The sequence below is a fragment of the Mytilus galloprovincialis genome, chromosome 3 (assembly GCF_965363235.1).
Source record: "Mytilus galloprovincialis chromosome 3, xbMytGall1.hap1.1, whole genome shotgun sequence".
NCBI classification, from domain to species: Eukaryota; Metazoa; Mollusca; class Bivalvia; order Mytilida; family Mytilidae; genus Mytilus; species Mytilus galloprovincialis.
This window is the reverse complement of record NC_134840.1, coordinates 60018380-60035858: the sequence shown is the minus strand read 5'-3', so window position 1 is coordinate 60035858 and position 17479 is coordinate 60018380. Positions and strand designations below refer to the sequence as shown.

Here is a 17479-nt window from a genome sequence, read left to right as displayed (position 1 = left end):
CGTTGCCCCTGAGAAAAATTAGTCCAAAATTACCGTTCTTAGTCATCACACCTTGAAGAACAGCAAATGGATGATGCTGCAATCTGATATCGCATAAAAGTATTAGACCAACGAAATTAACCATGACATTTTTCAGTAATACGATAAATATCTATAAGAGAAATAGGTAACATTGTTCAGTCATAATAGAAGGGACAAGAACACATTAAAAAAGAAGAAATATATGCTGAAATTTTTTTCTTCAAAATTTTAAATTGACTGAAAATATCTGTAACACAGAAAATGACGAGGCTTACACAAAGCGCTTGTGTTCTAGGCAAGATACAATTGATAAGTCAAAATATACCAATTATACAAAACTATACCATTATAGTATCAATTTTAGTACTTTTATGGTTCACAAGCTTCATTGATTAATTTAACTATTTCTATTTTTTTTATAAAAGCAATGGCAATTTCAGAATCGAAGTTTAGTGCTAAAATTAAGTTATAGTTATTGACCAAGCAAGTCGGTATATTGTATTTAATCTGCACAGCTTGTGTGACCCTGATTAACCCGAACGACGTGCAGATTAAATCCAATATACCGATTTGATTGGCCAATAACTGTTTTAACACATGACGCCATCAATTTACGTGAACGTTTTAGAAATATGCGGAAGATATTCCGCAATCCACGACTCCTATGAACGTTTCTTGTATAGTTAAGAAAGGGGGAAACGAGGCTTTATGTAGTAAGAGGTTGGTAAGTTTTAAATAATATTTGTTTTTATATTCAGGCTTCATCCTAAATTGTTACATTCATTTTGTTAAATTTATTTAAAAAAAATTCTAATCACTCAGTGACGATTCAAATCGGTGTTATTGAGTAAAGATTAATTTCTTTTCTTTCCTTAATGATATGTTTGATATGTTTAAAGAAAGATGAACCGAGGAAGATGTTAGTACATAAATTTAAGATGTTAAATAAACAGAAATAATGATTCTCATTCCAATCTTTAACACACACCCCTTTCCGACCCCAAATAATTCGATACCCAAAGAGTGCCTTTATATGAATTAATATGCAAAAAAATCGTAATGAATTTCATTGAGTCTAAAACTTATTCAAATCAGATTTAATTTATCTAAATATTCTTAAATACATGATTTTTTTGGCAGAAACTAGAAAATAATGTTATTATCTGTTCTGACTTTAAAACACTGATTTAAGATTTACATTGTGTACATACGAAACAAAATAAAATATGTTATGTCCCAGTTTAGATAATAAAAAAGGAAGGAGAAACCTTTTTTTTTCATCAGGGGCCTGGTTTGCCAAGACGTCTAAAAAGGTCTTTTTGACTGTAATCACTAGTTAACACTGAGGGTTTGAGGGCGAACTCCCCCATGCGGGAGTTTTCGACTCCAATTTCAATTGATTGGGACTGTCAGTATTCCTGTCAAAGGTGTGTGGTTTTCTCCGGGCACTTCGGCTCCCTTAACCAATAAAAACTGGGCGCCACGAAATAGCCGAAATGTTGCTCTTAAAAGTTACGTTAAAAACACAAACAATCAATCCATCATTTTGTTTTCTTATTTTGAAACTACGATGTTTGTACAAAGTGTTTAATTGATCAACTTTTTTTGTAACTTCAAGCCAAATGGCGGATTTAAAAAAAAAATGGGGGGGGGGGGGGATAGGTTGTTCATCCTTGAATTGGACAAGTAACATTTTTAGTCTCGCTACAATCGGGCCAACCTTAAAAATATGTTTGTTTGCAGTTTTCCGACTGTACCTTCAGACTGAATGGTCGGTAGGTAGGAAAAATATTTTATTTTATCAGCCAAAATACAGTTTAAACAAGCAGTTACACTAAACCAAGTTTCTTGTGAAGAAAAAAAAACATTTTAAAACAACAAACACTGGACATGCTGAAAACCAACATCAAATGAACAGGCATTTTCAGATAAAAAACTTTTTAACCAAAACTGAAACTTTAACATAGTGTCATTATCCAATTTATGACATAAAATATGGTATAATTATTAAACACTTATAAACAAGGAATGTCATTATGACTAGAACTGTTTTAAAGAAATATATTCAGACATGTATGCTTCTTGACTAGAATGTTTTCATGAGTAGAGTATTTTCATCAGAAAAATGTATATATTAAAGACTTATAAGACAATGTATTAAAGAGTGTATTTTTAATAAAAAAAAATAACCATTGAATCTTCCTCAATTGAAAAAAAGGCAACTTGAAAAAAAAGTATTAAGACATTCGACTGTTTTCATACCTCTAACAATATTTAATTATATGTGATAAGGTTATATTTTTGCCAGGCTTTAATGAAAACCAAAGAAATCTAGTTTGGGGTGAAATCCATAGCACCCCATTAAAAGTAAATGGCCTGTACTGAAATGTTTTTAATGCATAAAAAAAATTGGCAGCATAGCTCCTAAGGACATGTTTTAATTGAATTCACACAGGCCACACAGTTTGGGTATATTTAATATTGTAAGAAAGAATAATTGAAATGAGTGGGGCAGCCCCCCTTATCCTAAAGGAGCATACTCATTGCAATCGAAGATAGATTTAATATAGAGAGAGTATATTTATTTTTCAAGCTAACCATTTATTTTCTCTACATCTTTGTGTAGTTACGGTTGCTTCTTATTGATTTGGCATGATCTATATCCATTAACATTTCAAATGAGCCCTTCCTCCGTACCTGCGTACAGGCGTGTTTACAGATATCCATGAAGATTTAAGTCACGGAGGAGTGGTTTCATCTTTGTCGTCTTCACAACGATTTGTAGAAAATATGCCATACTTCAAGCTGCTGTCGAATTTTTTAACCACTGAAATTGGTTCCATAAAGTCAGGCTCCACAGATTCTGTACCCGATTTGTTTGAGACAGAATGGTTATCGTGTCAGTTATGAATATCCGCTGCATCATCGTCAATGATATCATCACACATCATTACATGTGCCTGAATCTGTATAAACAGTTTACTAATAAACTTTTTTGTTTGTTATTTGTCTTAAAATTGACACGAGACGACAGCGAAAGTACTCCTCCGTGACTTCATGGATACCTGTAAACAATTTCCATGTGCTTTATCATTAAATGGTCACATGAACGCTTGACGGGAAGCTAAGAAAAACCGAACTTGAAATGCGTAATTGACCCAGACTTTAAATCATTTCCGGAAAGGACCCAAAGTTCCGGATCGCGTCAATAGAAGTATTAAAAAAAAATTCTTCAAATTTAAAGCAATAAAATTTTCACAGTCGGGAGGATTTTCAAGGGTCGGTCGGTAAACTGCAAACAAACAATATTTTAATTTAAGCCTCGTTGGTATTTTTTAATTTTATAGAATACATGTAACGCCCCTGTCAGAATCCAGGAAACGCCCCTAAAGGTAAGAATAGATTTGAACTGTGCAGTTATCTGAGGTCGTTAAACCTTAGCTGTGCATTATTAAGATTATAGCACAGTAAGAACAAAGAGATTTTACCCATGTCATGTGTTAACATGATAAAACTGCACTGATTTAAAATACTTGTAGAAAGTCTCCAGTATAGTTTATTAATCTTCGCCGAAATTTGAGCAATAACATTTTTAAAACCTAGATTGTAACGACATCTTAAATTGAATATTTTCAGCGTTGTTCATACTTTCTTCGGGAACTAGGTTACTTGGCCCACGAAAGTTAGTCATGATTGGTTCAATGTTTGTTCCTGCTGGATATCTACTGAACGCGTTTGCACCAGACGTAGCATTTCTGATTCTGTCGCAAAGTGTTTTGTTTGGTAAGTTATTTATCATTGCCAAGACAATTGGAAATTGGTGATGAAACATGTTTTTTTCCCCATTAGAACTCCATTAAATGTATCCGTTAACTTCAAAGATTCTGTCTGTATAAACTCAAAAGAAAACATTATTATAAATAGTTTTTTTTTTCATTGTTGAATTCTACATGTAATTGCTTACATCCACTTCATTTGAACTCTGGTGGATAGTGGTCACATTGTCAATCCTACAACCACAGGCACTTGTCTCAGATTTTTTCCCCCCTATATACCTTAATATAACACAAGGTACTTAACTAAATTTTTTGAAAAATGACATCCAGTCCCGAATTCCCGTTATTTTTCGATTTCTCGGTTGTCAATCCTACTTAAACGTATTATGCCGTAAATCTTAATTGTTATATTAAGGTATATAGGATTTTTTTTTCTGAGACAAGTGCCTGTGCATACAACTTCTCCTTAATTTTTATAATAATGAAAGAACGACCAAAACAAGTTGACACATACATTTTAAACATAAAAATTAAATATAGAAAATAATCGAGAGAACCTCAGATTAAATTCAGTATTCGTTTATAGTATGTTAATTTACGTTTTTTGCTTGAGTTAAGCCTTCCAATTGATATTTTATCGTGTGTCAGTTTTCTATGTTGTGATGTTATAGTATAACGAAAAAGAAAAAGGGAGAAGGGTTGGTACCATTAAAACGTTTAATCCCGCTGCAAATGTTTGCACCTGTCCTAAGTCAGGAATCTGATGTACAGTAGTTGTCGTTTGTTTATTTAATTTATACGTGTTTCTCGTTTCTTGTTTTTATATAGACTAGACCGTTGGTTTTCCCGTTTGAATGGTTTTACACTAATTTTAGTAATTTTGGGGCGTTTTATAGCTTGTTGTTCGGTGTGAGCCAATCATTGGCGGATCCAAGTGGGGTGGGGGTCCGGGAGGTCTGAAACCCCCTTTTTTTGGCCGATCAATGCATTTGAATGGGGACATATAGTTGGAACCCCCCTCTTTTGTCCTGGGTTGGGAACCCCCCCTTTTTAAAATGGCTGGATCCGCCCCTGCAAAGGCTCCGTGTTGAAGGCCGTACGTTGACCTATAATGGTTTACTTTTATCAATTGTTATTTGGATGGAGAGTTGTCTCATTGGCCCTCATACTATGTCTTCCTATATCTACTCAATAATCAAGACTACTATATATAATACTCAATAGCTTTATAACTGTTCATAACACCGTAGTTGTATTTTCATGTATACGTTTCTTGATCCAAAATACAAGAGTGTTGACTTGCACACATAATTGGTAACAACCTTTGAGAAAATTCTCAAAAAAAAAATGTTATAGCAAAAGAAAAGGATCTCAGTTTCCAATAGTTAAATATATACAACTGAACATAAATGAATACTTAGTAAACAAAAGTGATTTCTCAAAGAAATGCTACATTTTCTTTTTTGAAATAATCATAGTATTATATTTTAGGTACTGGATGCGCACTAACTTTAGGTCCTGGATTAGTTGTTCTGTCTTCATATTTCGATAAAAGGCGTGGCTTTGCAAATGCTTTTTCAAGCATAGGAGCAAGCATTGGCAGTTTGGTATTTCCTAAGATAATTCAGGTGCTGATAGATGTGTATGGACTACAAGGCGCCTTGATTTTTGTATCGGGGATTCTGTTTCACAATTTGATTGTCGCAATGCTGTTGCGCCCGTTGCCACCGTTGATTGAGACTGCCGGGTCGATAGAGGGAAATATCGAAAAAGAAGAACTTCTTAAATATACCAACAAAGAAGCTGAGCTTAGTCAGTCGGTCCATTCAAAATCAGCAAAAGAGAAAAAACATTCAAATGAGGATATCAAAGACCTCGGTTTCGGACCAAATCAAAATATATCTTCTTCCATAGAAGAGAAAAGTTCGCAAATTTTAAACGACAAAGAAGACGAAAAATTAAAGCAACTGGAGGAGACTTTTGGTATATCTTACAACGAAAAGAATCTGAGTATGACCAAGGAACTTTGTCGAAGCTCACTGGACTTGTATACCAGTACGGGAAGTATTTCATGTTCTATACACAACTTAAGTAAAAATGAGAAAGTTGGTGTCTCTAGGTGCTCACAGTCAAAAGCAACATGTTGTACAAAGACATCATTGACAAGTTTGATTGATTTCAAACTTTTGAAGAACCATAAACTTCAACTCGTATTATTTGTAGCATACTTTTGTATTTTCAGTTGTGGCTTGACCATTACATACATTCCTCCGTTTGCTCGTGAAAACAACACTTCAGACGAAGAAATAGCTATCATTGTTATGCTATTTGGAGCATGTGATGTTGTGGCTAGATTCTCAGTTGCTTGGATTTCAGATTCTAAGAAAATCAAAAGAACGAATATTTTAGGAATTACCTTATTTATAACTGGTACCGTTACTATGTTCAACAATTTCTTTACTAATTTTACCAGTTTTGCAATGTTCTGCGTTGTGAACGGACTGTTTGGTTCAATTTACTTTCCATTTGTTCCTTTATTATTGGTAGACAGCGTCGGCGCCGATAATTTACCTTCTGCACTTTCTTTATTGATACTTGTGCATGGCATATCAATATCGATCATGGCACCATTAATGGGTATGTTTTAATTATGTCCTAGTTATTTGGATTATTCATTTACTAGTATTTTAAACTCTTTTGACTCAGTCATGACTTTGTTATATTCAGTCCAAAAATCCTAACGTTCAATCAAATAAATAGCAATGAGGAAAAAAATAAATAAGAAAAAAACCTTTGAAATTACATAAGCTGAAACCATCGGAAATGGCATAACTGAACGTGTAAGCAGTGAAACACAATTTGATAGAACATTTATGTCCTACAACTTTGTTTGAATTGCTCTACCGGTAGAGTTGATTATCTTATAAAGAAAGGATTTAAAAAAATATTCCCCAAATACAGACAAGACAACAAAAACAAATCAATGGGTTTCTGATTTCTTCCGCACATATATACTGATGGAACTTTGATAAAAAAAAATCCCCACCTTCTAGTTGTACACATGCAGTCAACGGGAAGGTACCTCATTGCATCAGACACTAGTATACAGCTGTATTTTCATATTTTCACTATGTGTCATTGTATTACTAGTATACTTTATGTTTCCAGCTTTACAGGTCTCCGTCAAACGTATGTGGATTATGTGAGAGGATAAATAGGGGTAGCGTCATAAGTACTAGTATTCTTAAATTTTCATATATTTAATTCTTCTTTTAGGTTATATACGAGATAGTACGGGATCTTACAATGCTACGTTTTATGTCATTGGTTGTGGGATGATTATCGGAGCTTTAGCATTGTTTTGTGATTCTTGGGTCATGAAATTAGAGGAACAGAGATTACAAAAGAACAGAGAAGTTAATAGCGAAGTGGAAGAACAGAAATGTCAGAAAAACGATATAGGCCATGGAGAATCGACAAATTAATTCATCCTTGTCTACTAGATATAAAATCATTTGAAGAATTGATCCTTAAATTCTGTTTGTTATTTGTGCTTGGTTGCTATCTCGTTCGTCTCTTGACTTAAATCATCCTTCTATTCATACTTAGTACTATATACATATAGTACATAGATGACATCTTTAAGAATAAAAAAGTATGTGTAGAGTAAAACTTCAATGAGACATCTCTGAAACATCGAGTGGTCAACAAAACCAACCAATAAGAAAAGAACCCACTTTATAATTGATCACCAAAACACATCAATGAAACAGGTCATTCTAGTAACATTGAATGGTCACCAATAAACATCAATCAGTCATCAATGACCCATATATGTATGCAACATTCAATGGTCACCAAATAGTATCAATGAGACATCAATGACACGGGCATTTATGTAACATTCAATGGTCACCAATAAACATCAATCAATCATCAATGACACAGTCATGCATGTAACATTCAATGGTCACCAATAAACATCAATCAGTCCTCAATGACCCATATATGTATGTAACATTCAATGGTCACCAATCAACATCAATCAGTCATCAATGACCCATCCATGTATGTAACTTTCAATGGTCACCAATAAACATCAATCAATCATCAATGACACAGTCATGCATGTAACATTCAATGGTCACCAATAAACATCAATCAGTCCTCAATGACCCATATATGTATGTAACATTCAATGGTCACCAATCAACATCAATCAGTCATCAATGACCCATCCATGTATGTAACTTTCAATGGTCACCAATAAACATCAATCAATCATCAATGACACAGTCATGCATGTAACATTCAATGGTCACCAATAAACATCAATCAGTCATCTATGCACAGTCATGTATGTAAGATTCAATGATCAACATCAATCAGTCATCAATGACACAGTCGTGTCTGTTACATTTCATGGTCACCAATAAACATCAATCAGTCATCAAGGACACAGTCATGTCTGTTACATTTAATGGTCACCAATAAACATCAATCAGTCATCAATGACACAGTCATGTCTGTTACATTTAATGGTCACCAATAAACATCAATCAGGCATCATTGCACAGTTATGAATGTAAATAGATATGTAAGAATGGTACGTTACTGGTTGAAGTTATTAGAATCTAATAATTGTATATTCAGTAGTATTTATGAAGACATGTACGAATCTAGTTTTGTTAAACCGAATGATAACTGACTCAACTGGAGTTGTAAAATAAGAGACATACTAAACAGGTATGGATTTAATGATATATGGTTAGCACAAAGTGTTGGAAATAGTCAATTATTTTTGCATGAATTTAAAAAAAAGAATTGTTGATAATTATATAGCTGAAGGCTTGTCTTTTTTCGAAAATACTTCAAAATGTAATTTATATCAATATATACATGATGGACATACTTTGCAATTTTATTTGAATCGACCATTGAACAGTTTATACCAGTCATATGTAACTAAATATAGAATCAATTCACATTCACTTAATGTAGAAACTGGAAGATACTTTAATATTTCCAGAAATGAGCGTGTTTGTAATATGTGTAGTAAGAAAGTAATCGAAGACGAATATCATTTTATATTAGAGTGTGATAAATATGTAAATGTCAGAAGTAAATATATTAAGATATATTATTATAGAAACCCATCTACCTTCAAATTAGTTCAATTACTATCTGTAAGAAATATTAAAGAATTAAATAATCTGGGTAAATACCTGTATGAGGCAGAGAAAATTCGGAACACTTAATTTTTTTGTTAAATGTACCTTTATTACCAATGTAAATTATATGCCAAACTCCGCTATATATTAATGCTGTATATGTATATGTAAACTGTATAATTTGTGTATGTATTTAATCCTATGAGCTGTATATTTGCTTACGGAATAAAAAAAAAAGAATTATTATCTACGTAACATTGACTGGTCACCAATAAACATCAATCAGTCATCATTGCACAGTCATGCATGTAACATTGAATGGTCACCAATAAACATCAATCAGTCATCAATGACACAGTCGTGTCTGTTACATTTAATGGTCACCAATTAATATCAATCAGTCACCATTGCACAGTCATGCATGTAACATTGAATGGTCACCAATCAACATCAATCAGTCATCAATGACACAGTCATGTATGTAACATTGAATGGTCACCAATATAAAACATCAATCAGTCATCATTGCACAGTCATGCATGTAACATTGAATGGTCACCAATCAACATCAATCAGTCATCAATGACACAGTCATGTATGTAACATTGAATGGTCACCAATATAAAACATCAATCAGTCATCATTGCACAGTCATGCATGTAACATTGAATGGTCACCAATAAACATCAATCAGTCATCATTGCACAGTCATGCATGTAACATTGAATGGTCACCAATAAACATCAATGAGACATCAATGGCACAGTCATATATGTAAGATTCAATGGTCACCATTAACATCAAACAAAACATCCAATAGTCACCAAGCAATGAAAAGTCATTGTAAAATATATGAAATATACATTGTCACCGTTTAACCTTATGAAACATCTATGAAGTAAGCAGTGGTGACTTAAATTTAATACCACCAATGAAATATATACGAAACAACTTAGCTAGGAACAATGTTGTACTAGTCATATGAAATTGTATTTGTTCTAAATGTTTAAAAATGATATGACTAGCTATAAGGACCTATAACATGTTCAAAAGTTTACAGCATCTGAGTGTTAATGGTATAGGGCGATAGTTTATAGGAACGGGTTTGTCGCCTTTTCAAATGCTGGACATACACTTGCATGACGCCAGTTATCTGGGACTTTTCAAAGTTCATTGATATATTTGGAATACGATAGATTGGCAAGATTGGAGTGATAGATGTCTTTTAGTCTTTCGTGATTTTTTCAAGATTAATTCAGCCTAGCTGCTTTGTTAATATTGATGTTGTTTAGTACAAGTACACGTACAAATAAAAATTTATTTGTATGTTATTTGTACAATAGTTGGCTAATTACAGGATAAACATCAATCAGTCATCAGTGGCACAGTCATGTATGTAACATTCAATGGTCACCATTAAAGCAACCATTTGATTTTCTAGGGGGGGTGGGGGGGGGGGCGGGGGCTATCATCATCCGGTATTTTTTTTTTCGGACAAACTTTTTTTTACGCCTTCGGCAAAAAACAATCTATTTTTTTTTTGGCGACAAGTTGAAAACAAATTTTTTTTTCTTTCAATTTTAGCATTACATATGAACTCCCGGGCTAAAAAACACCTGATCCCGAAATCCCGGGCTTAAAAACACGAAATCCCGAGGTCCCGAAATTCGAAAAAAAAAAGAATTCCTCACATATAGTGGAAGCTGAAGGTGAAACAAACAATATTTTTTTTTCTCCCAAAACTGGAAACATACCTTTTTTTTGCCAAAAAAATCCATACCCCCTCCCCCCCCCCCCCCCCAGAACCACTTTTAATCGAAAAACATTTGATTCAAAAGTCAAATAATTTTAACAGTTTTCTAAACCCAGGTGACGGACAGACGGACATGTGTAGGTATGCGTTATCTCCCTTTTATAGCGTTTTCATTTACACCTTTCCCGCGTATCGATTATTGAAGAAACGAAACTGAAACCAAGCAAGGTAAAACAAAAAAGGAACAGGTAAATAACCAGATTAATGGTTGATGGGTATTGTAGTTATAAAAACATAGTATTCTAAGACGGACAAACTATATACACAATGTAACTCGTAGAAAAGGGAGGTCACGATGACGGTAGTCGTAGAGGATGATATCGGCTAAAAATAATGATATTCTCTTTGGATTTTGAGTCAGTACTGTAGAAACACACACTGGGACTAATGCACGTCACTAACACTGCCTTTATGTTCAGTGTAAAAACATCTTCTGTCCAGAGGCGGATTTAGGGGTTAAAAAGGGGGGGCAGGGGCCTGTGTCCCCCTTTTTGTATGAAATTTTTTGTTAATTATATAGGGAATCACTGAAGCATGGCTGGAGGGGCCTCCTCTTAGGCAGTCAGTGTGAAAGTCCAGATGTTATCATCATTAAAGCTATTTGTAAACATGTGAAAATGTTCAGCGGTTTTTCATTTTTTGCTGTTACACATTTGGTGTAATGTTTATTATAGGCACTGGCTACCACAGTCACTTGTCTCAGAATATTTTTTTCCTATATATAGATTTATATAACATATAAAGGTATATGGGAAATTTTTTTTCTGAGACGAGTGCCTGTGCTGGCTTCCATGGCTACAGTTACATCAAAATGTAACAACTATAAAAATGCTATTGTTACATTGGAGACTAATGAGTGGAATGCAGGGTTGCTTAGGGAATTGATTAATAACGAATGCAACCAGGTAACAATAATATTTGTGTCTACGGTTACGGCGCAGTCTGGTGTATTCGCGCACCTAAGACTTATGACTTCACTTCATTCAACCAAGGAGGTTATATGAAAAGGAGAGTGAACACTCTGCTTGATACAAAATTAGCATCCCCAGGATAGCAGTTGGATCAGAGAAAAATGATAAAATTATAAAGAAACCAACATGTTTATCACCTACTTGACATGGCCCTCTGATGTACCGGGCTGTTACCGCGAGCAGTTCGGCTATTAGATAAATCGCATATGTTACGTGATTGTTATCAGTGACTGGGTCGTTAAAGTTCAGGTGTATTTTTAGTAACAGTGCAGTGCATAGGTGTTAATGATTTGGAAAAAGATTTGACGCGCAATTTCAAAATCAACCGTCTGTCTACGGTGAAAAAAGATAAAGAAATGACAAAGTTATGAGGGTTTAAAGGAAAGTTAGTGAGCGATTTTTATTCAACACTACATTGCTTTAAACAAAGATTTATGCTTCACCTGTCAATTTCTGTTTATGAGAATTGGCAGGTAATAATCATAGAAAATATACAAATATGCAAAGTACTTTAATTACGGTGACCGGTAATGACTGAAAGGAATATTAGCAATTGAGAAATTTATCGGGAACAACGTAAAAGTGACTTTCTGTTATGACTGTTGAAATAAACATTGACGGCAATGAGACGGATATTCGTTTTATTTCTATTGGTAATAAGTTTACTTTAACATAAAATTTTAATTTTTAATTACTTAATAAAAAATATCAGAAAAAATCTGATTAACATTCAATAATTGTATCTCCAGTCAGTTTATGACATGTCGGGTGTTTCCGTTCTTACTCAGGTATGTAATTAGGACAAAATCTCCCTCTGTGAGAGAGTCGATCCCAACTAATTAACACCCACTTACAGAAAAGTCGGTAACATTTTATGTGTAATTATCGTCTTTCGTCCTCTCTCCTTCTAATATAACCCTGTTCTGAGAGTTCCTCCAATGTCCGGTGATTTCGTGCATGCCTTCCAAAAATAGCTTATTTTGAATAAAGAAAAGATTTTATACTACGAAATATTGCTGAGTTTGAACCAAACACACTGCCAAGGATGCAGAGCAAAAATTATTTCAATCTGATATAAATTTGACTTAAACATGTTAAATAAAACAAACTTTATCTGATGATGTAATTTTTTTTTATGGAAATTGGTCAAATATGGTAAATCACGGGATTGCAGTTATTAATTAACTCTAGAACTTATCAATTTTATTATTTTTTATCCCTTCGGAAGGCTAAAACATTAATAAGAGTGATTTTGTTTGTGTAACTGTGTTGATACATGTATGACGAAATCAGCTAATGCCTGATATCACAGGCCTCGCAGACACTGGGGACTCTATTGTACATAGTGTTATTGCTACGTTTATGCACTTCAATGTAAGTTGAGACTAAGGTTTCTGTATTTTTAATATTTTTAATCTTTAATTTTACAATATCGCATATATATATTTTTTTTTATTTATTTACAATGGCAATTTCTACACATCAAGAACAAAAAAATGTTTGTTGTTTTTAGAGCATGTTTCTGTCTGACGCTTTTTAGCTCACCTGGCCCGAAGGGCCAAGTGAGCTTTTCCAAACACTTTGCGTCCGTCGTCGTCTGTCGTCGTCTGTCGTCGTTAACTTTTACAAAAATCTTTTTCTCTGAAACTACTGGGCCAAATTAGACCAAACTTAAACACAATCATCATTGGGGTATTTAGTTTAAAAAATTGTGTCCGGTGACCTGGCCAACCAACCAAGATGGCCGCCATGGCTAAAAATAGAACATAGGGGTAAAATGCAGTTTTTGGCTTATAACTCAAAAACCAAAGCATTTAGAGCAAATCTGACAGGAGGTAAATTTGTTCTTCAGGTCAACATCTATCAGCCCTGAAATTCTCAGATGAATCGGACAATCTGTTGTTGGGTTGCTGCCCCTAAATTGGTAATTTTAAGGAAATTTTACTGTTTTTGGTTATTATCTTGAATATTATAATTATTATAGATAGAGATAAACTGTAAACAGCAATAATGTTCAGCAAAGTAAGATTTACAAATAAGTCAACACGATCGAAATGGTCAGTTGACCCCTTTAGGAGTTATTGCCCTTCATAGTAAATTTTTAACCATTTTTCGTAAATCTTAGTAATCTTTTACAAAAATCTTTTCCTCTCTAACTACTGGGCCAAATTAATCCAAACTTGGCCACAATCATCATTTGGTTATTTAGTTTAAAAAATGTTCGGCACGACCCTGCCAACCAACCAAGATGGCCGCCATGGCTAAAAATAGAACATAGGGGTAAAATGTAGATTTTGGCTTATAACTCTAAAACCAAAGCATTTAGAGCAAATCTGACATGAGGTTAAACAATCTATTAGGTCAAACATCTATATGCCCTGAAATTTTCAGACAAATCGGACAACCTGTTGTTGGGTTGCTGCCCCTGTATTAGTTATTTTAAGGAAATTTTGCAGTTTTTGCTTATTATCTTGAATATTATTATAGATAGAGATAAACTGTAAACAGCAATAATGTTCAGCAAAGTAAGATCTACAAATAAGTCAACATGACCAAAATTGTCAGTTAATCCATTAAGGAGTTATTGCCCTTTATACTCAATTTTTAACCATTTTTCTCAACTTTTAGTATTTTTTAAAAAATCTTCTCCTCTGAAACTAGTGGGCCAAATTTAACCAAACTTGGCCACAATCATCATTTGGGTAGCTAGTTTTAAAAATGTGTGGCGTGACCCTGCCAACCAACCGCCATGGCTAAAAATAGTACATAGGGGCGAAATGTAGATTTTGGCTTATATCTCTGAAACAAAAGCATTTAGAGCAAATCTGACAGGGAATAGATTGTTTATCAGGTGAAGATCTATCTGCCCTGAAATTTTCAGACAAAACAGACAACTTGTTGTTGTGTTGCTGCCCTAGAACGGCAGCTTTGTGAAAAATTGTGCACATCCTGCTACAAGCATGAAATTTGGCATAGACCTTCCTCAACTATTACTCTTTTATTTCAGATAGGGAGGCATTTGAAAAAAATGTCTCACTTCCGGTTAAATCCAAAATGGCGGACATCATACTTAAATCAGCCCAGTATCAGTGGCTAGTGTGTGAAAATTTGTTTTTATCATGCTGCTATAATAATATTTGGTACACACCTTTGTTATGTACTATTTTTGGATATATTATATAGATAAGCTGTCTTTAAAAACCCTACTTCCAGTAAAATCCAACATGGTGGACATTTTACTAAAATAAGCTTATTTTTTAGGGAGGGTGATTGAATTGTGTTTTGATGTATTGCTACTATCATTAAATTGTGCAGGAACCTTTCTGTGATGCTGCTAATAGATACAATGTATAAGACATATGTCTTTAAAATCCTTACTTCCGGTAATATTCAAAATGGCGGATATACAAAATATAATTATTTTATTTTGATATTCAACTTTTTTCAAAATGTAAAGCAATGTTGTTTTTTTTTGTTGTGCTGGTCATTAAACCTTTGGCTTTAAGTTATCCTTTAAACCTCTTTTTTCTATTCTATAGTTAATGTTTAAAGACAAAGTTAACACTTCCGGTAAATAAAACCAATATGGCGTGAATTTTAAAGATGAGTCCTTAGTCAAGATCTTCGATGTAGAGTTTTGGATAGATTGATTAAAATAAAATAAAATCACTTAAGTACTAAAACATCTTTAAAATTACTGATTTATGGCCGCAAATACATGTTTATTCACAATCAGAGAGCTGATTCTCCTCATTTAAAAAGTCTGTAGAATTGTTTTTTAAATCAATAATGTAAAAGCTCCTGATGAGGTGAAGAGGCCGCACAAAGAGTTGTCCAAAAGGGTTTCAATTGATCATATTTTCCCCTTCGCCATTCATAAGCGTCTGGACTAGTAAGCATAGGAACCAATTCCAAGCTTGTTACTCATCCACGACCGCCATGGTATATTGCACGTTTTAACTGCTGAAAAAAACTAGACCGAGTCGTTCAAATAGCCTCATAAGCGTCTGGACTAGTTAGCATAGGAACAAATTCCAAGCTTGTTACTCATCCACACCCGCCATGGTATATTGCATGTTTTACATGCAGAAAAACACTAGACCGAGTCGTTCAAATAGCATCAATAAATCTTTCTTTTTCCAAAAACATGTTTTCTTGCTGTGTAAACCCCATCTGATAAGTTTGTTCGATCTTACTACAAAACCAGTATCGTTTTATCAATGACATTATCAAATCCATATCTGGTGATGTTGGCTGATCAATCATCATTCTTAATCATAAAGTCACATCTTTAAAAGCCATCCATGTCAACAACAAAGTTCCCTTTCAAGTAAACGTGCATTTGAAAGGTCATGGATAGATATATATCTAAATATTTTCCCACTTCCAAATGCAAGCCATAGTTCGTCTGCCCCTATGTCACAGAATAACGAAACAGCAATGACAGCAACATCAGTATCGACTTTTCGAGTCATAACTCAGTTAAGTCTGTGTATCACTGCATCAGACACATGTATCTTGATTCTAGTATAAGCCTCTTCATGTTAAAATGAGATTAAACTTGAAACACCATCATGTGGTGGATAACACAGAACATCCTGAGCATTTGTTGCTACAACTACCTTTTCCTCAAAATCTATTGATCAAGCTCCTGTGAATAAAAACTTAAAAGTTCTTTCTTAATGTCGTCATCTCTCAGAAAAAGCCTATTTTGAGAAATTTGTTTTGACCCTGGATTTGTCTATGTATTCGCTTTCCCCTAAAAGTAGCTCTTGTTTCTTGTAGCAGCCTTCAAACTACTGGTATTGTCTATGTAAGCATCTGAGACTACATCCACTGTTGTTACAGTTTCAAGGTATTTCATAATGAGTATGCGGATAGGGTATTATGCCCTTACCGTAAAAAAAAACCCGTGAAACTGTTACAAGAGTGGATGAAGTCTTGGATGCATACGGTAGTTTTAGCAACACATGTTCAGGATATTCTATCTTAACCACCACATGAAGTATTTCAAGCTGAGCACCATATTCACATTAAAAGGCTGACACTAGAATCATGGTGCATGTGTCTGATGCAGTGAAACACGAACTTAAACGAGTCATTATTCGAACAGTCGTTACTGATGATGCTGTCATTACTGTTTCGCTATTCCGTGACATAGGGGTACCTAGACAAACTATGGATTGTTTTTAGGAGGGGGAAAAGCTTTGGATAGATATCTACCAATGACCTTTCAAATGCACTAGCGATGAGTGATCACACACACACATATTGTGATCCATGTATTTACCGGTTGTTCTCTGTTTGCTTGAAAAGGGGAAAAAAGACTGCATGGGAGACATTGATGGCATTTGAAGATGTGACTTTAACATACATACCTGTCAACCTGTGACGATGAAAATGCAGGTCATGACCTGCATTGAAGAATCAAATCTCAGGTCATAGCGCGTACGAACTTTTTCGAGCTGAATTTCAGTATTTATGGTACATTTTCTTATAATGTATATCAAAGATACCAAAACATCAATGCATGTTCACTTGGTTAAGTCATTTTAAATCTTATTTATTATTATTTCATTACACTTTTAAAGATTTTTATAAACTTATGTATCATAGTCTTATGTCCTTTACTTTTTGTCATCATCTAAGATTTTTTTTAATGAGACTACTAGCCTTTAAACATACCATGTAGAGGTATTACATGTATGACATTCATATTGCAATAGA

General features: G+C 34.0%; 2 protein-coding genes across 4 annotated transcripts in view; both read left to right on the top strand.

Moving 5' to 3' along the window:
* The window catches only part of LOC143068503 (monocarboxylate transporter 12-like), a 39783-nt gene extending 30560 nt beyond the window's left edge, over positions 1–9223 (top strand). For all 3 annotated transcript variants that reach the window (XM_076242611.1, XM_076242612.1, XM_076242613.1), the window contains 3 exons: positions 3658–3804; positions 5289–6434; positions 7074–9223. In XM_076242611.1, the coding sequence (XP_076098726.1) occupies positions 3658–3804; positions 5289–6434; positions 7074–7282 (1502 nt within the window). In that variant the 3' untranslated portion in view covers positions 7283–9223. The remainder of the gene's footprint in view (positions 1–3657; positions 3805–5288; positions 6435–7073) is intronic.
* A 1668-nt stretch (positions 9224–10891) lies between these two features.
* The window catches only part of LOC143068500 (uncharacterized), a 33252-nt gene continuing 26664 nt past the window's right edge, over positions 10892–17479 (top strand). Inside the window, exon 1 of the mRNA XM_076242610.1 lies at positions 10892–10949. The gene's annotated coding sequence lies outside the window, so the exon portion shown is untranslated. The remainder of the gene's footprint in view (positions 10950–17479) is intronic.